The sequence below is a fragment of the Zeus faber genome, assembly GCF_960531495.2.
Source record: "Zeus faber genome assembly, chromosome: 12".
Lineage (NCBI taxonomy): Eukaryota > Metazoa > Chordata > Actinopteri > Zeiformes > Zeidae > Zeus > Zeus faber.
Genome location: NC_137196.1, coordinates 20,889,815 through 20,916,387, shown reverse-complemented (window position 1 = coordinate 20,916,387; position 26,573 = coordinate 20,889,815). Strand labels below are relative to the sequence as shown.

General features: G+C 43.5%; 2 protein-coding genes across 3 annotated transcripts; one reads left to right on the top strand and one right to left on the bottom strand.

Annotated features, from left to right (window-relative positions):
• Positions 1-1,573: 1,573 nt before the first annotated feature.
• On the bottom strand, positions 1,574-18,088 carry acss2l (acyl-CoA synthetase short chain family member 2 like). Of its 2 annotated transcripts, XM_080010863.1 has the most exons (18): positions 17,890-18,088; positions 17,573-17,768; positions 12,565-12,656; positions 12,165-12,268; positions 10,448-10,520; positions 9,551-9,626; positions 8,742-8,826; positions 8,398-8,535; positions 7,353-7,523; positions 6,081-6,214; positions 5,639-5,771; positions 5,305-5,361; positions 4,776-4,856; positions 4,083-4,191; positions 3,874-3,942; positions 3,239-3,415; positions 2,918-2,992; positions 1,574-2,319 (listed from the first exon to the last, which is right to left on the bottom strand). In XM_080010863.1, the coding sequence occupies exons 1-18, from the start codon at positions 18,020-18,022 to the stop codon at positions 2,192-2,194; spliced, it is 2,031 nt and encodes a 676-aa protein (XP_079866989.1). In that variant the 5' UTR covers positions 18,023-18,088; the 3' UTR covers positions 1,574-2,191. The 2 variants fall into 2 exon arrangements, with proteins under 2 accessions (XP_079866989.1, XP_079866990.1); XM_080010864.1 differs by lacking the exon at positions 5,305-5,361.
• Positions 18,089-18,897: 809 nt separating this feature from the next.
• ndufv2 (NADH:ubiquinone oxidoreductase core subunit V2) lies at positions 18,898-25,979 on the top strand. Its single transcript, XM_080011356.1, has 8 exons — positions 18,898-19,046; positions 20,152-20,214; positions 21,759-21,821; positions 21,959-22,075; positions 22,550-22,718; positions 23,437-23,546; positions 25,608-25,684; positions 25,776-25,979. The coding sequence occupies exons 1-8, from the start codon at positions 19,005-19,007 to the stop codon at positions 25,867-25,869; spliced, it is 735 nt and encodes a 244-aa protein (XP_079867482.1). The 5' UTR covers positions 18,898-19,004; the 3' UTR covers positions 25,870-25,979.
• The last annotated feature ends 594 nt before the right edge of the window (positions 25,980-26,573 follow it).

Genomic DNA, 26,573 nt, shown 5'->3' with positions numbered 1-26,573 from the left:
GACTCAGGAGGGCAATGATGTTTTTGTTAATTTGATGATATGTGTGCATTATTGCCATGAGTCAAAAGGACCTTTTTATCTGTGTGTTACTAGATGAAGTAATTGTCCTTCATTTACCTTTGAATGAACCCTATTTCAAGCAGTAGTTGTAGTTGTTGTAGTTGTAGTCTGTTTTACGTATATGGATGTACAGTATATGTGTGTGTGAGACAGGATTAAAAGGGTGAGCTGTAAAAAAAAAAATAATAAAAAATAAAAGGAGGCTAGATGTGGTTGTTATGGCAACCGCATCCACCATCATGGGTGAAAACAACACGTTGCCGCTACAGTGTTGGTCGGTCCACACGTGACAAAACGGCCGCAGAGAGCGAGAGAGAGATGAGACAGAGAAGGAGAGAGAGAGGGGGGGGGAGAGACAGACAGACAGAGAGACAGAGAGAGGGAGAGGGGGGAGTGCAATGGGAGAGAGAGAGGGAGAGGGAGAGAGACAGAGAGAGAGGGACAGAGAGATAGAGAGAGACAGAGAGAGAGGGAGATACAGAGAGAGAGAGAGAGAGAGAGAGAGAGAGAGATAGGGAGAGAGGGGGGGGGAGAGACAGACAGACAGAGAGACAGAGAGAGGGAGAGGGGGGAGTGCAATGGGAGAGAGAGAGGGAGAGGGAGAGAGACAGAGAGAGAGGGACAGAGAGATAGAGAGAGACAGAGAGAGAGGGAGATACAGAGAGAGAGAGAGAGAGAGAGAGAGATAGGGAGAGAGAGAGGGGGGGAGAGACAGACAGACAGAGAGACAGAGAGAGGGAGAGGGGGGAGTGCAATGGGAGAGAGAGAGGGAGAGGGAGAGAGACAGAGAGAGAGGGACAGAGAGATAGAGAGAGACAGAGAGAGAGGGAGATACAGAGAGAGAGAGAGACAGAGAGACCCAGCTACAAGTGATACCCAACAGCACATTAGGCAACTCCAATGGGCAGTCCTGCAGTGGCAATGCCAAGCGGGTCAATCCAACCTGTTATTTGTAATGATCAATAAGTATTAGTCGGTCAAATTCAATCTGAGACACCCCTATTTACACTACTTAGTGGTCCGCCCTTGTTTTTGCCTGGATTGCCTCGATTTTCATGGTAGAGAGAGCAAGGTGTTTGCCACAGGCGATGCCGTGCGACATACATGTGTATCGTCATGGACCTTTGAAGGTAAATCAATGTTCTCTCCTCCTCCGTAAACTCCTGTCTTTCACTTTATTCCCCCGGATTTTCAGCGCCGCTCCCTGCTGAACTGATCACGTCAAGAGTGTGTTCCACTACTGCTTCTAATGGAACAGTGAAGCCGGCATAGATATTCCCACCACAAGAGGGCGTGGTTCCATGTATGGTCTGTCTGTCTCTGTCTCACACACCCGCACACACACACACACACACACACTAACACACACACACACACACACACACACACACACACACACACACACACACACACACACACACACACAAATCTCTCTCTCGCTCTCTCACACATCTCTGTGACTCCTTCAGTCGCACGTCCCTCCGTCCTGCACTCAAACTGAAGGTCAATGAAATAAAAACATTAAAACACTTTATTTGAAGGTCATGGAAAATGTACAACAATTACTGAAAAAATTTGCGCAAAACACGAGGACATTGGACAGAACAGGTATTTGCACAAAGCATGAAGACTTTGGACAAAGCAGAAGTCTTTCTCAACTCTGTAAGTTGTTTTAGAAAATAATTATATAAAACATTTTCGATTGAACGTGTACAAAACTTACATCTAAGAAATGGCTTTTTTTTTTTTTTTTAATTCAGGGCTGAAAAGCATTATAAGGTCCCGATTGTCTCAGATATTGGCACAATCACAAAGGGACTTTGTGCCGTCAACAATTATTATTTGTTTAATCTTAATGTCTTTTTAAGCCGGTTAGTGGGAACCAGGCGGAACGCTTGATGTGTTTAATCATCGAAAGCTTTTGATTTGAACTGTACCCCACATTCCCTTCCCCGAGAAAAATAAAGAATCCTAAAATAATTCTTACAAATCGGCTGCATCTATTTCCTGATCACTCCCCCCCCCCCAAGTCCCAATAAGAGTACACGACGATGCTCCGTGTGTGATCTAAGCTCGGCTTGATTTAACCACAGTCCTGAAGGCCCGTGGGGGTGGTCCTCCTCCTCCTCTCTCAGGCTGCAGCTTCACACCTCTGGCTCAGCAGCACCTCCACCACCTTGGGGTCGGCCAGGGTGGACAGGTCTCCCAGGTCCGCCTCGTTCCGTGCGATCTGCCTCAGGATTCTCCTCATGATCTTCCCTGCAGGTGGAACCACAGTCAATTTGCGAAGAGATAAAATGTTGTATAATAGAGCATCTCTTTATTGTCATTGCACACGAAATTTGTCCCCTGCATTTGACCCGTCCTATACCTAAAAGCAGTGGGCAGCCGCGGTGCAGCGTCCGGGGGCCGACTCCAGCGCTTTTGCCGGTGCCTTGCTCGGGGGCACCGACCACTATTAATACTAACATAGCACATGTCTTTAGATAGTGGCAGGAAAGCGGAGCACACGGTAGAAAGGACTCCACACAGAAGGGACCAGCCACGGTCGGTGGTCCCAGGACCTTCTTGCTGTGAGGTAACATTGCTAACCACCAACACACAGCCACCGTGCTGCTGTTGAGATAGATTAGTGGCAGCCGCTCCGAAAGAAGATGAAGCGAAAATCCCTCCGTCCAGAAAAATGGGGTACAGTGTGTGTAAACCTTTACTTTAAACCAGTAGGCAATGTTTAACAATTCTTCTCTTAACCATTTTACTACTACTACTACTACTACTACTACTACTAGTAGTACTGCTACTACTACTAGTACTATTACTAGTACTGCTACTACTACTAGCAATGTTCGAAAATTACCTGAGCGGGTTTTTGGGAGTGCTGGGGCGTTTTGGATAAAGTCTGGTGTGGCGATTGGTCCAATTTTCTCTCTAACTGGAAGTGAATAGAAAAAAAGGAATCAGTATGTGTGTCTTATCAATGAATAAAAAGTATTGTATAAATAACAATGCTTTTTTTTCACATATTTATTTTAATTCATTCAAATTAATCTCATATTTATAATCATGTATAATATTATACATAATAGTGTTCATCATATTTAGTCCAGAATTTCAGAATTTATATTAAGTGTGTATTAACTCCCGGCACTCCTATCCAGACAGACGGACGGATATTCACCCAGTCGCCGGAGCTCGTCCTCCAGGGTGTGGTTGAACTCGGCGCGGTCTTTGAGGGTGACGAAGCAGTACAGACACTCTCCCTTGACCTTGTGGGGACGGCTGACCACGGCGGCCTCCGCCACGGCCACGTGTGCAGTCAGCGCCGTCTCCACCTCCGCCGTGCTCATCAGGTGACCTGGAAGCAGGACGGTCCCATTGAATCAGGTTACAATCCAATCCAATGGGCTTTGTTGTGATTTCCATCCATAATATTATCTAGCTCACTTACTTAAGGGACGACAATGACTAGAAATGGAAGTTATTTTAATCATTGAGACTGGAAAAAGAAAAAAATCATAATAATAGTAATAATAATAATGAAACGAATAAGGAAAATCCCTTGAGAATAGAACATACTAAAACATTTAAGAAGCTTGTAGTTATGAAAATGCATTTTGCATAGACATGCAATGCATAGGAAGTGAATGAAGTGGTCTATTTCTATTTCGTTTCTGCCGAATAACATTCGTAATACAATATAAATGAGTAAAAGTAACTGAGAGACCGATGCAATAGCACTGCAGATATTCTTTGTTGCTTTTAAAGGTGTGGTTAGAGGTTCCAGCGGTGTAGAACGGGGACGCTAAGCAGTACCTGATACATTCAGCATGTCATCGATTCTCCCCGTGATCCAATAATAGCCGTCCTTGTCCCGCCTGCAGCCTGAGAGAAGGAAATACAGTTGAACCAGCCCTGAGTCAGTGGTCATAAAAAAGCCTATTCAATGAGACATAGACACAAGATTCAGTGCTGGGGAGATAAAACAAGAAGATCTTAGAAAAGATAATATGTCTTTGGCTTACCATCGCCGGTCACGTAGAAGCCTGGGAATTTCTTGAAGTAGGTGTTCTCAAATCGCTCGTGGTTCCTGTACACAGTGCGCATGATGCCTGGCCAAGGTTTCCCAAACACCTTAAACATACAAAAAAACACATAAATTAAATCAATTAAAATAAATATGATCATTCCTGCTCCTGCAAGAGCTACCCGTGCTAACGTGCTCTTGCTCCCCTCACTTAATATGTTTGTAGCTATTCCATTTAATAGCATAAAGCAAAATAACCAAGGAGCTGCTTCTAATTTGTCTAATTATTATTAATTATTAATTATTACTATATACAGCCATAGCTGTTCACGCAGGACCGTAATGTTTCTTAATTGCACCGCTCACAGTGGTGCTCCATCCTTCATTTGTAGATCAAATGGCAGGTTTGATTGACCCGGTTGGCATTGTGATCAGCACCAGCGGCGTTTAAGTTTGTAAAGTCATCCACGGCAGGAATCAAACCGCCGTATAAAACGAACACGAAAACAAAGTGGCTCCTGATGTACAATGTGATTGGACTGAACTACATTGCAGCCTGCGTATGAACGCAGCAGCAATAGAGCCCCAGATTCTGTCACAGCATGCCTTCAGATAACAGAGGTCACTCGGTTTAAGACGTACACACTCGTAAACAGAGGTTTTAAATGGGCGGTGTTTATTGGACACTCACCAGATAACCCTCCGCCTCTCCCTCCAGCTCCTCTCCGTGCTCGTTGAGGATGGTGGGCTCCACTCCGAAGAAAGGAAATGTCTGATACGCGATAGATGAATTTAATATCAGGACAGGGGGGATTTTGGTATTAGATCATGACAAGATTCCAATCAGGCCCCCGCATTGCAGGGCTGCTTTCTCGCCTGATGATAAAGCACAGCTGGTGCGAAGGTCATAATGAGCTCACGGAGAGACTTGATGAAGGTATAAATGAGGAAACTCTGTGTTTCCCATTCACTAATTCATTCCATTTTGTGTTTTCATACTCCGGAGTTTAAACGCATGCATGAAAACTGCAAGAAAAAACGCAAAAAGCTAGACGCAGTAGAGGCATTTTTCACACGCAAGCATAAAATAAGATAAGACTTCATTCATTCCCAGGGATGTCTTCTAATGACACAATTAAGGGGATCTATGGATGTGCGATATATTAATTGCATCGAAAGGTCAGAAGATGAGTGAAGCGGAGAGAGTCGTCGTCACTTACGGCCGAGCCGGGTTTTAGTGGTGTTGCTGCCGGCAGTGGAGTCAAAATGTGACCTCCCTAAAGTGATGAAAAGCGATAAATACAGTAGGTATATTGATTGGCTTTCCATTAAAGCTGTTAAAGTGATAACTATGTTCTTTTCACCGATCATACATAGTTAGCCTCTGACATAATGGCATAAGAATATTCTTATTTGTCCAGACTTAGCGTATTTGCTGGCGCTATTTCACCAAAAGAAAAATTCAATAATTGTGAAATGGGTCCTGGTAAAATAAGTCGATGATTTGAGAAAGTATAGTTTGCAGCCTGTTGCGATAGATGGCCTAACACTCACCGTCTCAGTCTGCCAGAAGGTGTCCACTATGGGGCACCGGCTCTGGCCCACCACCTCGTAGTACCAGTGCCAGGCTTCTGGATTGATTGGTTCACCGACGGTGCCCAGAATCCTCAGGCTGGACAAGTCGTACCTGACGAAAAATAATGCATTGTAAAATCTGTCAAAGTCAAGTTGTTGGGGTGGGGTATCCTCACTGCAAGAAATGAGGACTATTGTCATATTTCCATGAGGGAGTTTATCATTCGCATCAGTCTTTCTTTTCTTTTCACTTTCTTTCTGTTGATTGCTGCGCGAAAGTTCACTGGCATTAAAACACACTTCATTGTGTGTGTGAACCAATCCTTTACTGTTAACATCATGCGGAACTGTTTCCCCAATTCCTCAATTTCCTGAATTTCTGGGTGGGATTTTGTGGAGGAGGGGGTGAAAGGGCCCTTACTTCTGCAGGGGTTCCCGCCCGTACTTCATCAGCAGGCGGATCGCCGTGGGCGCCGTGTAGAACTTTGTCACTTTATATTTCTCAATGATTTCCCAGAAACGGCCCACGTGAGGGTGCAGTGGAACGCCTTCAAACTAGGGCACACGCAGACATGCACACACACACACGCACACACACGCACACAGATCACACAGGCACAAGGCGAGGTGTAGAGGTGTATATTGAGACCCACCTTAAATAAATACACTCTTAGCACAGTAAAGAGCATTTACTGAGCATGCCTCACAGCAGATCATCTGTTTCCATCTCTTCCTGTCCTCTGCATCTTCTTCTGAACCCTCCACCCTGAGCAGTCCCTCTAACACACTCCTTCCTAATCGCGTCCGTCCTCGTCACTCCCGACGACACTCTCGGCGTCTCCAACCTCCAGCTCCGCCTCCCGTCTTTTCATCAGTGCCGCCGCCTCAAGGCCGTGCGACACAGCTGGTCTCGCTACCATCTTGTGAACCTTCCCTCTCCCTCTCGCCGGTACCCTTCCGTCGCGAATCACCCCTGACACTCGCCTCCCCCGACTCCGCCCTGCCCGTGCTCTCTTCTCCACCTCTCTTCTTAACCCCTCCGTTTGAACTCATCCACCGTTGCCACCTATACTCCATGCATCCTCACCATCCCGCCGTCCTCCCCCTCATTCGCGCACATGTGTTCTATTTTGCGCCGACTGGCTTTCATTTCCTCTTCTCCCCGGTGCATACCTCCACCTCTCCAGGCTCTCCTGGACCTGCTCCCTTATCTCACTTACAAATCACAACGTCTTCCGCGAACACCGCACCTGTAGTCCGCCGAGACTCCCGCCCGGTCTCGTCCGTCAACCTGTCCATCACCACTGCAAAAACAAGAAAGGGCTCGGGGCCAAACGTTGATGTCGTCGCACCTCCACCTTGAACGCGTCCGTCGCCCCGACCGCACCCCTCACGACTGTCACAATGCCCTCGTACATATGCTGCACCGCTCTTACATACTTCTCCGCGACTTCCGACTTCCTCATGCAATACCGCACCTCCTCTCTCGGAACCCCGTCCTAGGCAATCCACAAAGACACAGTGCGACTCCTTCTGATCCTCTCTGAACTTCTCCATCAACATTCTCAGAGCAAACATCCCATCTGCACTGGGTACAATACGGGAATCATACACGGGTCTCTTTTAGCAGACAATTTCTAGTATTTCTATGGTTTCTTGCCTACTAAAAAAAACACACATTGTTTCCACTTACTAGGACACTTGTGGCGCCGTTGGCCAGTGGTCCGTATGTAATGTAAGAGTGGCCTGTGATCCAGCCGATGTCGGCTGTGCACCAGTACACGTCGTCATGGCGATGGTCGAAGACGTACTTGAAGGTCAGTGACGTGTAGAGCAGGTAGCCGGCCACGCTGTGGAGAACACCCTGCGCGCGCGCGCGCACACACACACACACACACACACACACACACACACGCACACACACATATCCTTCAACAGCCAGCAGGAGGGTAGGACTGATAGGCAACCTATTATAAGAAGGAACACATACACATCACACAGGAAAAAGCCGAGGAGAACTGACAGCGACGAGTGCACATAATTTCACTTGTTTGTGTGTCGACTGATTTTTTGGAGTGGAATTAAACCACAATACACTAAAGTCACTGCCAGCAATGCTGTTAGCGTCACAAACCCACTGATTCTTGGCATGTCATTGTTGACAGGAGATAGCAGGCTGTGTGCAAAATAAATCTGTAGAGGTAATTTCATGCAGGTGTGTAAAAATTCAAAGTATGTTTTCCTTCACTTCAGCCATGCTGTTTTTGCGGATGCTTTAAGGAAGCATGTGTCCTGCCTATGTGATATTTCTTTGGTTGTTTGTATTTTTTTCTGTAAACTTTGTAGAAATAAATTGGCCAAATTCATGGCTCAGGTTTTATTTTTGATAGTTTATATGTGGTCCTAAATCTGAAACATATTGCGAGCAACTCCATAAAACTGTGCCAGAGGTCAAATTGAATGAAAGGGTTTTTAAATCGCTCTACAACGCACGGATCAGAGAAGATCGTTGGCCTGCCCGAAAACTAGACAGACAGTCAGCAAAGTGCATCTGAGAGCATCCTTTACAGACAGTGTCGATGGGATGTTCTAAGATAGAAATCCGTTGCTACCGAATTATCTGATCTGTTGTTTTCAAAAGCGGGCCGAACAACAGTACGAACACATCTGAGCGATTCGCCGCCGAGCACCCAGCCGCGCGGTGCGTTTAATTCCTTCCTCGTCCTCTCCTGAAGTACCTTGGGCTTGCCAGTGGATCCGCTGGTGTAGAGGATGAACAGTGGGTCCTCGGCATCGAGCCACTCGGGCTCGCACTCCTCCGGTGCCTCCCTGATGGCCTCGTCCCACCACACGTCACACTCCGGGTCCCAGGGCGTCTGAAAAAAATTCACACAATTAGACATTGGATAACAGTTCTGCAGGTACATATGTGAATGAAAACCAGTGGCTTCAGGAGGGCGGTCTCCACTCCTGCATCTCACCTGTGGATGCAACACAAAATCTGCACACTGACAACTTATTGCAACACTGAAAGAGTTTTCCAGAAAAACCTACTCTTATATATAATAAATAGTAAATGTACCTGTAGTTTGTTGCAGGCATCTCCGCTTTTTGTCTTGAGCGTGTGGTGCTTGACAACTAGACATTTTTTGACAGACGAGTATAATCTGTGACAAGATGAAGAATGTGGTTGGATGCAGCATCAGCAAAAACAAAAATCTTCCCGCGTGGTCTGCTTATTAGCTTAAAACATGGAACAACATTTGTTAATATTATCACTGGTAATGACGCACCGAGACTAAATAAAACCGTCAGCACAACACAAGACAGTGAGACCCTTTGGGTGTCAGTGTACTGGATAGTCGACTGGAGAGTGTTCCAAATATCCGTAAGAGAATTATTACTAACTACAACTGTTCAACAGTGTGTTCTGACCCGAGAGCCAATGAACCGAGCTTTTCTGTTCACTTTCTCATGTCGCCATGGGTGACTGGCAAATTGGTCAACCCGGATGAACCCCAGAGCTCCATGTTGCCCGGCAACCTCGCAGCTTAGAGAGAAGTCGGCGTGTTTCTTCAACATCCCACATTACAGTGGATAGGGGTGTGTTCATCTGCCTGTGCGTGAGTGTATTGCATTGTGTGAGTATGTGCTTGTAGTGATGTGTAAATGTGTTATATGTTACGTGTATGTGTGTGTGTGTGTGTGTGTGTGTGTGTGTGTGTGAGTGTGTGTGTGTGTGTGTGTGTGTGTCCCAGTGTGCGCCTCTGCGCACAGAGTGACTCATTCATCCGGGTTTAGATCCTATTACCGGTATCTTGTGTATATAGAAATGGTTGCTTAGAGAGAGAGAGAGCGAGAGGGAGAGAGAGAGCGAGAGAGAGAGAGTACCGTTCTCTGCACTTCTCCAACGCCTCGTCCGCTATCTGCTTCAGGTTGATCAGCTTCTCTCCTCGGTACACGCCGTCTGTGACGTACAACGGCGGGAGGGTGAGCGGGCGAGAGAATGGAAAAAAACAAAAACGAGAGTACAAACAGAGGCAGAGGCAGGAACAGGAATGGAGAGAGAGAGAGAGACAGGGAAAGGGAAAGAAAGAGGAAGAGAAGGATGCGGAGATGGATGGGATCTAATGGATTCATGCAGGAATGATGAGGCGTAGCTTTTAGGAGAAATTGCGTTGGGAATATGAGCCATCCTGAGCCCTCAGGTCCTCCAGGACTGGTCTGTTAGTTTCCCCCAAAGTGTAAACAAAGTTTATCTGGGTGCTTAAACTGACTACGCCCATCAGCACTGGAATTAACTCCCTAAATGTCCACTGCCACCGCTTTTGAAATTAGACTCAAAAACATACCTGCTGCATCGGCCCTTTTGATTGGACCGTCTGTGTGTGCTGCTTGCATCTTTATGGATATTTCAGAGCATTTAAATATAATTTATGTCGTTATTTTTTTAGTTATTCCTTTTTTTTTATTCCCTTTTCAGATCCACTTGTATCATTTATATTCGTCACGTTTTAGATGAAACACTTTGAGTCTTCAGTGTGTAGGACTTTAAAACCATCCTTATGACTTCATGAAGGTTATTTTAGGGGTCCGGGGTCCTTTGTATATATGGGTCTGCAACGTAGTTTGAGACTCCAGATATGATGTCTATATGACCTGAGTTGCTTTTACTATATAAAACAGTCTATTGCATTTGAATGAGCCTTTATTTGGGTGTTTGGCTGTAAATGCAACAGAGCCACAAGATACTTTGCATCTCTCATGTTGCCGTTGTGTTAAACTCACCTGCCGTCACCAGTACGCTGCTCCGAGCGTCCACGATCCGATCACACAGAGACTCGGAGGAGAAGCCTGCAAACTAGAGAGAGACGGAGAAGGGAGGGCAGAGGTTGAAAGATTAGAGGGAAAGCAAGGTAGAGGAGTGTACAAATTGATGAGCGAGAGCGAGAGACAGAGAGAGAGAGAGAGAGAGAGAGAGAGAGAGAGAGAGACGGAAGGCCGGAAATGCATTGACAGAGATGGAAAGAAAACAGATAGCAGTCGTATTTATTGGAAAGGGCAAGGGCAAAGTCATAACTCTGATCGTTATGCGATTAAACCTTTTTTGTTGCTACAGCAATGAGAAGTGTGAACAAGCACTTGTGTTGTTCTCGAGGTTTATAGTTCAAAGGGTATAACATATCAGACGAGGGCATTATGAAGAACACAGATGATTCTGAACTCACCAAATGTCACAACTGTTATCTAATTCATTAAAACACAATTTAGGAATATTTATAAACAATAAACGGATAGGAAGAGTGTTAATTGGATTAATACCGAATACTAACATTAACACCTATAATAATTCAATATCATAGTACAATTACTTTGGACACATGGGGGCTGCCTACATTTGAGTCAGTTAAAAATAACCCTGCACAATTGATAAAAATAAACCATCACAGCAGCCAGGACATAGTTTGACTGCAACACGAAGCTCCATAGGGATACTGAAGGTTGAATAGATAGAATAGTGTTAATAGCTTCCTGGCAAAATTGAAGAATCTTCGGCGGAATGGATACAGAGGGTACGAAAACAAACTCTGGTGAGGACAGAACCAGTCCACTGAGTGCAGGTGCTGCCGGGCTCAGTGTCCACACGATGGGGATAAACTACTTGTTGAGGTTAGGGCCTGGTTGCTTCTGGTCTGAGACTGACTCAAGTGTGAAGCAAACACACCAAACTTACTTTCATTCCCCTGATAAACAAGGGACCACGCAGGATTAAACGGAAAAGGACATTTCCCCATCACAGATGGGGATCAAGTTTGTCTCAATACCTTTTTTACAACTTCTGCTTGCAACAACAGTATTGGTGTTTTACTTACTGTATTTTCAAAACTGACATCACTGATCAAACTGTGGATATTCCACCCGTGGCGGTTTCGCCTACCACGCGCCACCCAAGTGGCGTTTTCGGGGCCCTCCGGCACAGAGCAACAGAGGACAGGGTTGTAGACACACCAGTTTGTAGAGAGTTGGCCAGTTGGAATTAGCCCAGGGGCAGATAGACATGTGTCACGACAAGGGCTCTTCTCCTGAGTGTGTGTGTGTGGGGATGGCAGTTTTACCTGTTGCTCGTTGGACCAACCAACAAGCAACAGGTATGCAGCCACACTGATCCTGGGTCCCCAATTACCTAGACCCAGGACAGGTGTGGCTGCTCAAACCACACCATCCCCACACCACATCCACCTTGGATATTGGGCAAATGTTTGATGTTTTTCCTTTATCATTAACTCAGAGGTTACTTTCATGATATCACAGAATGTGGAGAGAGCTCCAAATGGATGATATATAAATAATAATAGACCTCCAATAGACTTCCAACCGCACGTTTGAGAATGGCTGTTCTAGTGCTTCAAGTAGGGTTTATAAAATGTTGAGAATTATCATCAAGTACTCTTTTAATTTTAGAAAGAGGGTGTTGAGGGAAGGTGTCGTTCAATGTTGAACTCACCACAATAGAGTGAACTGCGCCTATTCTAGCGCAAGCCAGCATGGTGCAGACCAGTTCTGGGATCATTGGAAGGTAGATGGCCACCACGTCACCCTTCTTAACACCTTTATCATGGACAGAGGCACACATGCATTGTTTGTCTGAATTCTCCAAAAAACATTTATTTGAGATTCTAGTTTGCCAATTAGAAATGTACAGTCTGCAATGAACTGTGACTCTCATAAAGACGTTGCTAGAAAATAATGTTTAAAGAATGCTTTTCTTTTGTGAATCAAACATTTAAAAAAACGATTCCATGACAAAATAGTGGCTGGTGGAATTGATACAACTGGACCTTCGATAAAAGAAGATGATCATTGAATTATATATACTGTACACTGTGACATACTAACTTCCTTACCTAGCCGCTTGAGGACATTTGCACACTTGCACACCTGGCTCAGCAGCTGGCCGTAGGTGATGACCGCGTGGTGGTCCGGTGAGTTTCCCTCCCTAGGACAGACAAGACAATTCTCATAGAAACACAAAGAGTGTGATTGTTTTGTCGCTATCGGTCTGTCTAGTTCTCTATCAGTTTATTAAGTAAATGAATTATGTTGTACAAATCAAAAGCATCAGATCACAGGGATAGGAAAGGAACCGGGAAATTAACTATTCAAAGCCATTACACCTGAGGAAGATGACACCGCATAGTGCTCAATGTGTGTTTTATATGTTGACTTTTATAGGTGTACTTTACACAAATGTTTATTCTGATTTGTTCAGGTATGTGTCTGTGTGTGTTGGTATTGTTGTTGTACATAGTTGTGCTTTTGATATATTGTTTATTGTATTTTTTTAGAGAGCCAATTGGCATCTGGTCAGGGACTACAGGTGAATATTAACATTTTAACAGACATTTTTATCCATCCCAGTCAAATAAAGAAAAAATAAAATAAAAATAAACATATACTATTTATAGTAAGTAGTTCACAGAAAAAATAAAATAAACTTGGGTAGCTGGGTTCACAGAGAAGATAAGATGTTCCTGTCGGCTGTAGGTGTTTGTTAGATTTGGAAGCTCGTCAGGTGGAGGCCTTTTACCATAGCCTAATATGGCTGTGGTAAAAATAAAGCTGCAAATGTGGGGATATGGGACACTGGTTATGGGACACAAACACGCAAGCAATTAAGGAGATATCTGTGAAATGAACAGGTAAAAGGTGTGGGAAATGAACAGGTAAAAGGTGTGGGAAATGAACAGGTAGGTTCATTATCAGATGTTGCAGCTGACAGTGGCTGCAGTCCAATTCAAACTGGAGCCAGATGGCTGACAAGACTAAACTTGTGTACTTACACAGTTCACAGGTTGTCTCTGTCCACACTGACTCATAAGAGTGTTTTCAGTATTTAATATAACCCCTACAGGGTGTGAGTAATGCAAAAATATTACCTCACATCTTTGCTGAATGTGAAAACACATCACTATCAAATGTTGAAGCAGCAAATGAGGCAAGAAGCAAGTTCTACCACAAATCTCACCATATTCAGGGTTCCTACAGTCAGGCAAGTTAGATTTAAGACTTTAAGAGCAGACTTTTTTTAATGCCACCTGGAATTAAATTTGAGACCAACTTTACAAAAAAAATGACATAAAATACTTAGAGTTAGGGACATTTTTTGCCAAAAGTTTATTGCAAAATATATTATTGAAATATTATTTAATTGAAAAAGTTCAATGATCTACTTCAAAAACTGAAAAAAGCTTTCTAGAGTGGAACACACAACAATATACAACAACAAAAAAATCACGAAAGAGGCACAACTGGCTGAGAACTATAATTCTGTATAGCTATTTGTGGCCGTTTCGCCAACACACGCCACCCAAGTGGTGTTTTCAGGGCCCTCCGGCACAGAGACACAGGAGATGAGCGTTATAAACACCAGCTTATTGTAGAGAGCTGGAATTAGCCCAGGAGCAGATAGAACATGTCATGACAGGGCTCCTATCATGAGTGAGTGTGAGGATGGGGGTTTTAACCTGTTGCTTATTAGAGCAACCGACGAGTAAGGGGTATGTAGCCACTCCAACCCAATCACCTAGATCCAGGTCAGGAGTGGCTGCTTACCACACCATCCCCACCCCACATTATCCTACCGCATTCATCAAGTATTTTGTCTTTTAGTGACGGGTCACATCATCATCACATCACATGCTTGCAAAAAGCTGAATATACGGGCAAATATACAAAAGGATCCTGCAGCTTTTGTGGCCTCTAAACCAGTGCAAATAACAGAAAATGCAAGCGTCTCATTCACAAAGCACCCGCAACCGGTGAAATGCACCTCTGGCTGCGCTGCTACGCAAATAGCATCTTGGTACGCCAGTGCTAGTTGCGTGTATTTAAATTAGATATTATGCCTACATCTGGTGCATAATTACCCCCTTTCTATGAAAATGAGCCTCGTTGCATATAGCGTCCAGTTCACAAACACGGGTGCTTATAGCCACACGCAGTTAGAGCAAAATTATTACCGTCTGCAGAAAGCCGGTGGTAACTGTGCGAGACCAAAAACAAAAGGCAGCGCTGCGCGATCGTCTTCAGAGGGCCGGCGCGATTGAAGCGCATTTATAAGGGTGTCACACCTAGACTTTCCAGTGATCTGTAAATGATATTTTGACATTATTATTATAATTATTATTACTGTCGCGGCATCTGCAGTAACAGAATGGGCAGCAGTCCGTGTTGGCTTTCAACACGCACTCCAAAGGCAACTTGTTGAAACTTTTAATAATATTTTGGACAAAAAGGTTACAAACCTTGACAAAAACGGTTCCATAATACCTATCAAACTCAAAATATATCGAAAAAAAAACAACTATAGGGAATACTAGCGATAAAGTGGTCAAAACTGGCATTGAACCACCGATGGCATCAAACCTCATAGGACCATGGACAGCTCCGCAGGCCGTGGCCTTTCGCATGCAGCGGCCAGGAACTTTGTAGAGCAAAATATATTAAATTAACTGTCATCATTTCTACATTGTAATATTATGATTCAGTGAGAGCCAGAATTTCTTACACGTAAGTAGAAACTTAAATATATACACATTTTTTTCATGCAATAAATGAACTGTGGACTGATGTCTTGGAGGACCTCCCCCTTGACCAAAGGCCTCAGAATACACTGTGAACAGGCAAACTAAAGATGTAACCCAAATAATTACAACCATATTCATTGGACAAAATATTAGGAGCGCTGTTCTTTGCTTTTTTCATTTTTGTTTTACAAATGAATTAATATCGTTGCCATATCAAAATGATATATATGTAATCAGAAGTACAATCAATGAACATAAAATGGCCATAACCAACTGTGCAGTACTTTAATACTGTAAAATTACCTTCATCAACTCTGCCAAATTGTTTGCAAGGAATGGCATCACTGGCTCATCTGTCTAGTATCTGGTCAAGAAAGGACTGAAGGTCTTGGCGACAGACATGTAGAAGTAGAGTTTTGCAGCGATGAGAGGATCTTCCTGTGCCGCTTCGAGGGTGTGGAAAGATGATGTTCCTGGATTTGTGTTTTTCTCACTCTTCATAGTGGGATTCCACTGCCTTGAAACCCAAACACTTCCTGCACAAAATACACCGTTCTTCGTATACTTTGCCTGGTACCACTTTCGTCCTCACCGCAAAATCTTGGGGTCATAGCCACTTGTCGTTAAATTTGCACTTCCCCATGGCGTCGCTAGCTGTGCATCTACTCTGAGCATCTACTCTGAGCATCTACTCTGAGCATCCCGGTCGCAAACAAAATATCACTGTTGTTGGTTCTGCTTTCCTAATATGCGTGACGTCAATGACAGGGGCATTCAGTAAATTATTGAAAAAAATATATGTTACCAATTATTTTGAGATTTTAAATTGCCATGTCCGAAGAAAGCCCCGATTTGTCTGGGCATTTTGAAATGTTTGAAAGTCTTTTGAAATATTGATTTAAGACCTTTAATTGCAATTAAGGCCTTCTTCCTAAACATATTTCTGGTTAATGAATTCAATGCCTTTTAATACTTTTTAAGGATCCGCTGAAACCCTAATATTACATCTGCTTCCAGCTGTAGACGACTCCGAAAATGTCAGGTAACATGTTCTAGGAAGATAAGGTCAGTCTGAGCGGTGAAGCGGAGACAGTTTTATTTAATGTTGAAATCACTGAATTCAACTTTTTGATACAGTTTTCCGAATATGGGCTTTGGTGTGATGTAATCCTTTAAAACAGTGCTAGATTGTCATAGAGCTGTGTGTAAACAGTGTATGCCTCGAAAAGAAACCCAGTGGGTTCAGCAGCGACATCTCTCTCTGTTGGGGAGGCGGGCATTGAATTTTCTCTTGACATGTCAAACGTCAATGGGGACCAACTGTGTTTGCATGTGTGATCTAGCAGCTATAAGGTGTAAATGACGTCAAGTTTTTCTTTAAATCCAGGAATTGGGGTTTAAACAAGGTTTATTACACATGACAATTTAAACAGGGACTGGATGTGTGTGTAGAATACTAGGTAGAGAATACAGGTGTATGTGGCGAATACAGTTTTACCCCTGTTCTGTCATACTTATATTTATTTAATCAACAATAAATAAACTATCATTCATATTTTATATTATTGCTGGGCTTTAATTCAAAGGTAAATCAAGTGTCATACCTGGAACATTGAAACAATGCTTCCATGTGAAATAAGCTGTTATCTTGAAGACAATGAACAATGCAATGTGTATAACTGGAACATACAGGCTACAGGGCGTGACTAAACTGGCTGGATGTTACATAAGTGCCTCTGCGTCGATTGCACAGTGCATCAAATTCATGTGGGAGATGGTTGGTCTTTCAAAGTGTCCGGTATCATTGAACCCCATTAACTGCCAAGCTGGCAGCACAATGTCTTGTTTGCCAAGTTTCAAGGTTGACAGGGCAAATATTAACTCATATTTCAAATGAAAAAAACAACAAACAATGCCTTCTATAATAATAAAGCACAGTTTGTGTGGGTTTATTGTATAGCAACATGTGTTGGTATTTTCAGTATTCTTCTTTTTTGCAGAAGTTTAATTTAAAAGATCCTTGCATAATACGGAAAACCCTGTAAAACAAATTAAGTAAGTAATTGTAAAGGCCAGCTTTGCCTTTAAGTATTGAGCCCAAACTGCAATTTTCTATAATTGGATTCCTTGGAAAACTGTATATCCGATGATGTGGACCCTTTCTTGGTTCTGCGAGGTTTTGCAAGAAGGATGTTTTGAAGCCTTGATAGCCTGCTAAATGTCTGACACTTGTTTTGCTGTACTGGGTTCTATATACGGGACATTTAAGTGGAGTGCACTGCATGACTACACACAGTATTTTCCCTGGCTAAGTGTGGAGACTTACCAGTAGTAGGCAACCTTTTCCGCAAGGTTTTTCTCCCTCACATTTCTGTCCAGGACATTGTAGCACATGTTTGTTTTCGCCCCCTCCATGCATTTCACAAAGATGTTCCCTTTGGTCACATCAAAGTTGTGCTGCAGCACTGGTCCTGTCACCGGCTTCTTCCAGTAGAACTCATCTGCTACCTCTTTCCAGAACGCTGGAAAGGGGGATATTTCATGTTCACAGGCCATATTAATCCATGCACGCTTGCATGCAGACAGACTGAGTGTATGTACATGCACAAGAGAAAAAAATACTACTGGGCTACTTCAACCTACCTTCTGGATTCTGCAGAGACTTTTTGTAAAGTGCGAGATAGGAATCAAAATCAGGAACATGGGCATCCTTCTGCAAGTCAACAGGAGGACAGTACATGTTGTCCTCCATTTGGTGAGATCCAGGAACAACCATGGTGGAGGGACAGTTGCAGGCTAAGTGGGTTAATCCCTGATGGTCAGACTATCCTCCTCTTCCTCCTCCTGCTGCAAGGTAAAAACCACTACAGGGCCTCACTGTTTAGTATGTATATGGTGGACCCACCCCTAATCCGTGGATCCAGCACTCCTCCAGTCTGCTTAGATCCAAGGCAGCCTGTCAGATCCCAGGGTTCGGCACTCCCACTTTTTCATTGGCTGTGCTGTGCCTGGTCTGTTGGTCACTTTATTTCCAGGAGGAGGAGGAATGCAGCAGTGGGATGAACACTTGGAAATGAAAGGCACAGTGTGCGATCCAAGGGAAAAAAGAAGGAGCTTCCGCTTGGCATTGGAATTGTTTTTGTATTTTTAACTCTCATTCTGTGTTTCTTTTCATTATACAAAATTAGTCTTTGCGATATTATGCGAAGCACTTCTTGTAGACCACAAATGTATACACTTCCAGATTATACAATTATTGTGTTTAATGTTATCTATATGAAAAAAAGCAGAGGTTACCTTATAGAAATATAGTGTGTGTGTGTGTGTGTGTGTGTGTGTGTGTGTGTGTGTGTGTGTATATATATATATATATATATATATATATATATATATATATATACATTGCATATACATATAATACACATTGCATATATAATAATGCATATGCAAGCTGCACGCACACACACACACACACACACACACACACACACACACACACACACACACACACACACACACTATATTTGTATAAGGTGACCTCTTTGCTCTCTTGGGTAAATTAACAACTTTATTCACATCAATCTCTTGCTCAACTTTTCAATCTGGGATCGATTAACGTCAGGCTCCTCTGACGTCGTGTCAAATTTCAGACCTGAATAATCGACAGCGATCGCACTTGTGTTGTTGTCGGCCATTGCGGTCCCGAACCAGCGTTAACGCATCGGGACAGAAAAAAAAAACCCCAAAAACCTCTCAAGATGTTTTTGTGTTCTGCTGTCCGATCTGCTGTTTCGCAAACGGTATGTTTTTGATGCTCTCGCTTTATTCTTGCAATCACGGTGCCAAATGAAACGCATTCTGTGTTGTATAGAGTGAAACGGCCTGTCACCTTACAAGGGCAAGCCGTACAGGCCGCTAGCATCAGCTAGCATAAGCGTCATTATGTGGTTGACCGGTTACGAAATGCAATGACAGTCATAACTATATTAGATAGATTGATAAACTTTTGTTTTTAGAGGACACAATTAACACCGATGTTTTCGCCATCTTGCCCGAATTGATTGCACTTAATATATTTCAGCGTGAAGTTAGCCATTAAAGGTGGATAACACGAAGATAAGCATAACAACAACGACAACAACAACAAATATATTTTGCACTAGATGAAACGTTGGCTGCATCTTAGTGCCCATGTGTTTCATTCTGAATTAACCCGAGAAATACTTGAAAAATTATACTTAAATTCAGTCCAGACCGACGTTGGAGTAAGAAGGGACAACCTACCGTAGTATTTGATGAATTAATCCTTGCGTGCCGCTGAAACACATGTTTTTGCTAGATATATCATGTGTCAGATTTTCTTCTTAGTTATGCAGTTATAGAAATATCCCCAACCAGATTTTGTTAGAAGTGATTAGATTTCCCCCCACAGCACCTCAACGTTAAATTTTACTCAGTGTGCTTGTGGATAAAAGTTTTGTGTTGTACATGTATATGCTTGCGCAAGTGAACAATATACAGTACAGTACTCAATGTAGTTGTGCATTGTTTATTGTACTACATTTGAAATTGAGATTTAGAAAAGAAATTGAATTTTAATTGTATCTGCTTTACTCACTATTTATTGCACTGTAGATTTTCCCTTTCCCCATGTTTTGTAAGCAAACGAATTATATCGGCAAGCTTTTATCTGCTAATTGAGTAAATTAGATTGTTATCAATATTTATTATGATCATCATCTTCATCATTAGTATTAACATGACAAATACAAGATTTTAGTGATCAACTTCCCCTTGCCCAAGGATTCATGGTTATATGGTGAGTCGTGTGATTCTATTAAATTTGTGATCAAACAAATAACTTCAACAAATACCATAACTTGATATTTTTTGATATATTACCAGGCGAGGCAGATCAGAAGTTTGCATCGATCTGCTGCACGCGCAGGAGCAGGAGGCATCTTTGTGGTAAGTCACAGAGAATTTGACACAGCATAGTGAGTGCCTTGCAGTCAGGCCTTGTTGCTTGTTTTATTATCTAAACATTTCAAAGCTGACATCAACTGTCCAAATAGAAACATGATGTATTTATGCTGTGTTAAAAATACAGTCAGAATGTTATTCTGTTTTTGTCACTCATTTCAAGTGGGCAATTTGTTGGACTGAAGCGTAAGTTGTCTTCCAGTTTATCAAATTGGCCAGCTTCAAAGGAGACTCTCTTGAGTCATACTGTAAGGAAGCATCTAGAGATTTGGTACACTGTAATGGAAACATCCCATAGTTACAGTCCCCTGGTATACATGTGTTTGATCTTGTTCCAATACAATTTGTACGATGCAACTTGTTTTGGTGATTTGTTTTTCCTTTTAGTGTGTCCAGTCAGTACTTGACATTTGTGTTCAGATATTGTTAAAAGACAAAAGATGTCCGAAGTTGATGTCCAGCCCCTTTCCCACTTGCACTATAAGCTGTAAATCTACTGGCTATGTTCTGTATTGGCGTCATGTGGGAATGGGATCCAATGTCGATGTTCTGTGAAAGTCGTTCCATAACTCTCCCCACTCTTGACCTAATATAATTTCCGGCAACTGTGAATGGAAGTGTGTGGGAATGGAAGCAGTAACAATACCTTAAAGTAATGGTGGAGCCGAATCCACAGAGACAGGTCTTTGTATTCTTAAATTTGATTATTTTTTTCTTAAAAATGCCCCTCAGACCCGAGACTTGTCTTTTAGAGTAAGGGGTGCGGTGTGACTGTGCGCTGGCATTGGGCACAAGCGCTTCGCTTGCCCACCGGCCTCACCGTAGCGCGTAGCAGGAATGAGCGACAGAGAGAAAGTGTTGGCCAGGGTGCAAATGATCACACTGGTATAATAACCTTGGGTTAGGATTATTGGGCACGGCGACGCGGTCCAGGAGGGACGGAGAGCAAACGCTGGTCTAAAAACCGAACTGCTTCTGTTGCCTGGTCGCACGTGATATTAGACCCCTCTCGCGAGCATTACGTTACATATCCGTAACAGTTATCTATTTGGGAACAGAGTCCCTACGGAACTCTTCCATAAAGGAGGCTACGTGAGAATGACTACCCGCTGCCGTGGTGGGATATTTTCTATCCAGCAATGTTATGTATATTATGTGGGAGTGAGGCCAGTATAACATTTTCAAGAGAACACACATGTTTCTCACTCACCAGGGGGCAGTGTGTCGAGACAAGGATAGGTTGCAGTGGCATGGTGAGTTTCTTGTTGGCATAGCAGCACCTGCCCCCCTCTAGGCATACATATTGACTTATTCATATTTTATCACATACTGCTCACAACCCAGGTGGCTCCATGTTAATACAGTTCTCCTCATGTTAAAATTGGTCCGCTTTTGACTTTGTCTGTAGGTTTAGTTTTATATATAAAAGATCATTATTAATTGTAATACTATGATTTCAGCTGGTGAAATATGTTTGAACAGGGTATAGAGAAAAAAGTGGATTTACCAAGATGCTCTTTGTATTTTAGCACAGGGACACACCTGATAACAACCCCGATACTCCATTTGAATTCACTGAAGAGAGCAAGAAGGTAAGTAGAACTGAGTTAAGTATTTTAATATCTGTGGAATGTAATATCTTATTAAAACACAAGACAAGACAACATCCAAAAGTATTCTTAGAAGCTCCTTTTCCTTATTGACTTTTTGTTATTGATTTTCCCTACAGAGAATTGAGGCGATCATTTCTATGTACCCAGTGGGACACAAACAAGCAGCAACCCTCCCAGTGTTGGATTTAGCCCAGAGGCAACACGGATGGCTGCCCATCTCAGCTATGAACAAGGTGCTGTGATACCTCTTTAAATTTTTTTGTTTTCTTTAAGCATTTGGGAGCATGTTTGTTGTGGAACTCTGGTTTGCAGGTGGTGTAGTTCCCAGTACCATATCCAGGGCCTGTTCACGCTTATATATATATATATATATATATATATATATATATATATATATATATGTGTGGACTAGCTCTGGTACATGGAACTACAAACCAATTTAATGATCAAATTTGGGCACTAACAGAAATATTTGAATGAATACTGAATAATCATAACATGTCAACCTAACATTTTTATGGTTTAAATAAATGCGAGATTAAGGGGGTAAAAAAAGATTGACAGATAATGTATTCTAAAAAGAATCGATGCAGTTAGTTGCAGACCTACTGACAAAACTGCACATTATCTTATCAATGACTCAAAACATGACGAATAGCTCTCTTCTTTTCGGGAAACGGATTTGAATGTATACAATTGTGTCTCAGGTGGCTGAGGTTCTGGAAATCGCTCCAATGAGAGTGTACGAAGTGGCAACATTCTACACCATGTTCCTGCGTCAGCCGGTGGGAAAGTACTTCATTCAGATCTGCACAACAACGCCCTGCATGCTTTGCAACTCCGACAGCATCCTGGAGGCGCTCCAAAACAAACTGGGTAAGAGGAGCCGTTGTCAACGTCCGGAACGTCAATGAAACAGATGGAAACATTGATATAAAAAAAAAAAAAATCCCCTTTTTTTTGAACAGGCGTGTAAAGGTGCAGATGTCAATGTTGGAGGCCTTGCTTTAGGCTGTATGATATCTAACAATGGGAGCTCATATTCACTATTTTATACAGTACATCATATATACATAAAAGCTTTTTCAAGAATTTAAAGTCCATAGTTTAAAGGTTTTGGTTTTTTTTTTGCTAAATTTCCTTTTTGTCCATACCAATTCATCCCTGTGTGTACAGTGTCGAGATGGTGCCATTCTAACTGCTAGCTCAGTGCAAGGCTGCAGAGGGTATCAACTGGTTTACCTCCTGTGAAATTAGGGGAAAAACACCTTCCAGGATCTTAAAAGCAGTACATTATTGAGTCCTAAGTTGTCTTAAATGCAGCTGCATTGAGAACTGTTTGGGATGTTGAACCGTTTATCCTTCCGTGATTGACAGCTGTGAAACTCAACACATAGGGGTTACCAGTTCAGACTAATCGAACCTCCACCCTGAGAAAATTTGCCCCCAATTGATCATAAAAGATTTTCACCAGACGGTGTCGACAAGTTATTTTGATCAACTCAAACGTGAGTGTGATGTGACATTGATAAAGTCGGATTCTCAACAGGATTCAAGGCTAGAGATGTGGAATGTTTTGTCTTCTTTTCCCCAGGTATCAAGGTCGGGGAGACTACTCCGGACAAGATGTTCACACTCATAGAAGTGGAATGTCTGGGTGCATGTGTCAATGCTCCGATGGTCCAGATCAACGACAATTACTATGTGAGTACTCTCAGCTTTACTGTACATTAGCAAAATGAGGTTGTGTTCAACAGGCTTTAGGAGATAATCTCTTGAGATAACAAAATGACCCTTCCTATTATCCCAGATAGGACTTATAATTAGGCTGCACAGTATATTAAGGTACTAGGTATAGTAAGGTAAGGTATACTAAATTACTTAAATAATCCCTGGGGGGGTTCATGTATTAAAACAGTAGCAGTTGACAGAACAGTGCAAGTAAGAAAAAAAGAGATAAAATACACATGTGTACACATATAACAGGGAATAGCACTTTTACAACAGACTATGTTAACTTATGAGCCCAATCTGGGCAGGTGGCAGGTACACTAAAATAAAGAATAAATAGTATATAGCAACAATGTGTAGTAATAATATGCAGTGATAGTACTAGTAAATACATCGATCAGGTCCTCCTCTTGTGTAGCTCCCCCTCGTGCCACCAAAACAGCTCTGACCCGTGGAGGCATGGACTCCACAAGACCTCTGAAGGTGTCCTGTGGTATCTGGCACCAAGATGTTAGCAGCAGATCCTTTAAGTCCTGGAAGTTGTTGAGGTGGGGCCCCCGTGGATCAGGTTTGTTGTTCCAGCACATCCCACAGACGCTCCATCGGATTGAGATCTGGGGAATTTGGAGGCCGAGTCAACACCTTGAACTTTTTGTCATGCTCCTTAAAACCATTCCTGAACAATTTTTGCCGTTTGACAGGGCGCATTATCCAGGGGTGTATTTGGTCTGCAGCAATGTTTAGGTAGGTGGTATGTGTCAAAGTAACATCTACATAAATGCCAGGACCCAAGATTTGCCAGCAGAACGTTGTCCAGGGAATCCTGGTGCCATCTCTTCCCTATGTAGATGACACACACGCACCTGGCCATCCACATGATGCATTGTCCAGTTCTGACGCTCACGTGTTCATTGTAGGTGCTTTCAGTGGTGGACAGGGGTCAGCATGGACACTCTGAGCGGTCTGCAGCTACACAGCCCCATACGCAGCAAGCTGTGATGCACTGTGTGTTCTGACACCTTTCTATCACAGCAGCATTAACTCTTTCAGTAATTTGTGCTACAGTAGCTCTTCTGTGGGACCGGACCAGACATGAGCATCAATGAGCCTTGGGCGCCCATGACCCTGTCGCTGGTTCACTGGTTGTCCTTCCTTGGACCACTTTTAATAGGTACTAACCACTCCATACTGGGAACACCCCACAAGACCTGTTGTTTTGGAGATGCTCTGACCCGGTCGTCTAGCCATCACAATTTAGATTTCGACCTCTTGCACACACTGCTCTGTTGTTCCCTGCTGCTTGTCTCCAACCTGAGGATATTTTGGAAACTGTCGACCGATCTCAGACAGTATGATGTTTATCACCGAACAGTCCAAGTTTACGCTTCTCTTGCTTTGCCTTGTCCTTCACATCAACTCACACTATTTGCTCACTGTTGCTTGCTAAGACTTGTTGGCGATGACACATTTCTGATTACAGCTGCTTCTCACCTTACGAGTTTGCGTTGTTTGATATTAGCTGTTGTTGGCTAACGTAATAAGATTTTTCTACTTCAAGTGGGTCAGATATTTTGGCATCACATCGGCATAGGATCTCACTGGGAAACGTTGTTGAATGACAATTAACAAACGGGGGCCTATGAAGGAGCTTGTGAAGGGGAAAGTATCCTTGTATGTCCTTTTCAAATGTCGAGCTCGAGTTTTAAATCCCGGTGATCAGTGACACAGCAAGTCCCTGTATAAATGCCCTAATAAAAGTAAAATTACATTGAGGTTTACGTACTAAACAATCGACAGGGCGGTTGCCAGCTTCTTGGGAGTTTTTCAGCCGATAAATAAGATAATGTTGAATGCATATTTAAAATGGGGAATGTATAGTCAAATTTTCTTAACTTCGCTCTTCTGTATCTTCTCTCCCGCTGAAGTGATAGTAAAGGACACGGCCTTCACTGCAACGCTGTCGCATTGATTCGACTTGTGAGGTATTTTAATACAGCACGTTGGATTACAATATCCTGCCCTTTCCGTGTGTAGGAGGACCTCTCCCCGAAGGACATGGAGGACATTATTGATGAGCTCAAAGCAGGGAGGGTTCCACCACCAGGACCCAGGTACCAATCCTGCTTCGGTCAAATATTTGTAATGCCTCCTCCCTCCCTATACTCAGTAACCTATTCGGAACATGTTTTCCTGTTTCTGTAGGAATGGCCGTTTCTCCTGTGAACCAGCAGGTGGATTGACTTGTCTCACAGAGCCTCCGCCGGGACCAGGCTTTGGTGTGAGAGCTGACCTGTAAAAGACTTGCGTATGCTCTTTGTACCCCCCCCCCTCCTCCGAAAGCAAACCACCCAAGATCTAATATGTTTTAAGTCAACATATGTAAATAAAATGTTCAATGTTCATGTGCTCGGGTGTCCGTGTCATTAAATAAACGTGCATCGTGGGAGCGGGGAAACCGGGAGAAAACGGATGACAAAGACATAATACGGAGCGGTGGGCGACGACAGCGGAGTAGTGTTTTAAATTGCAGGAGATACGAGGTGTGTGTGTGTGTGTGTGTGTGTGCGCGGAGCGTTTTGAGCTGCTCTGTTTTCACAACCGCTCTGTCCTCTCCACCCTGCGGTGCATCCCTGTCTAGCCGCCCCTCCCCCGCCCAGGCGTCTCCTGCAACGGCCCGTCGCACCGCGCATGCGCAACACGCCATGGCGCAAATGTCACTGCGCCACCGGTCCGACGGAGGGGGACGGAGCCGCTCGGTCCCGCAGCGCTGTCTTCGGGGATGGCCCGGTGTTTACAGAACGAGTGTGTAAACGTGTAAACGTGTACACAAGCGGCGCAAGCCCCCCCCCCCTTCCTCCCCCTCCCTCCCTCCCTCCCGCCGCCGCCGCCTCACGTATCACCGTCCCCGCGGTCCCCACCGACCGCAGCGGAAAACATGACGTCAAACGCCCGCTACAGCGCTGCCGCAGCTCCCGACACGAAGCGCTGACGGAACCACGT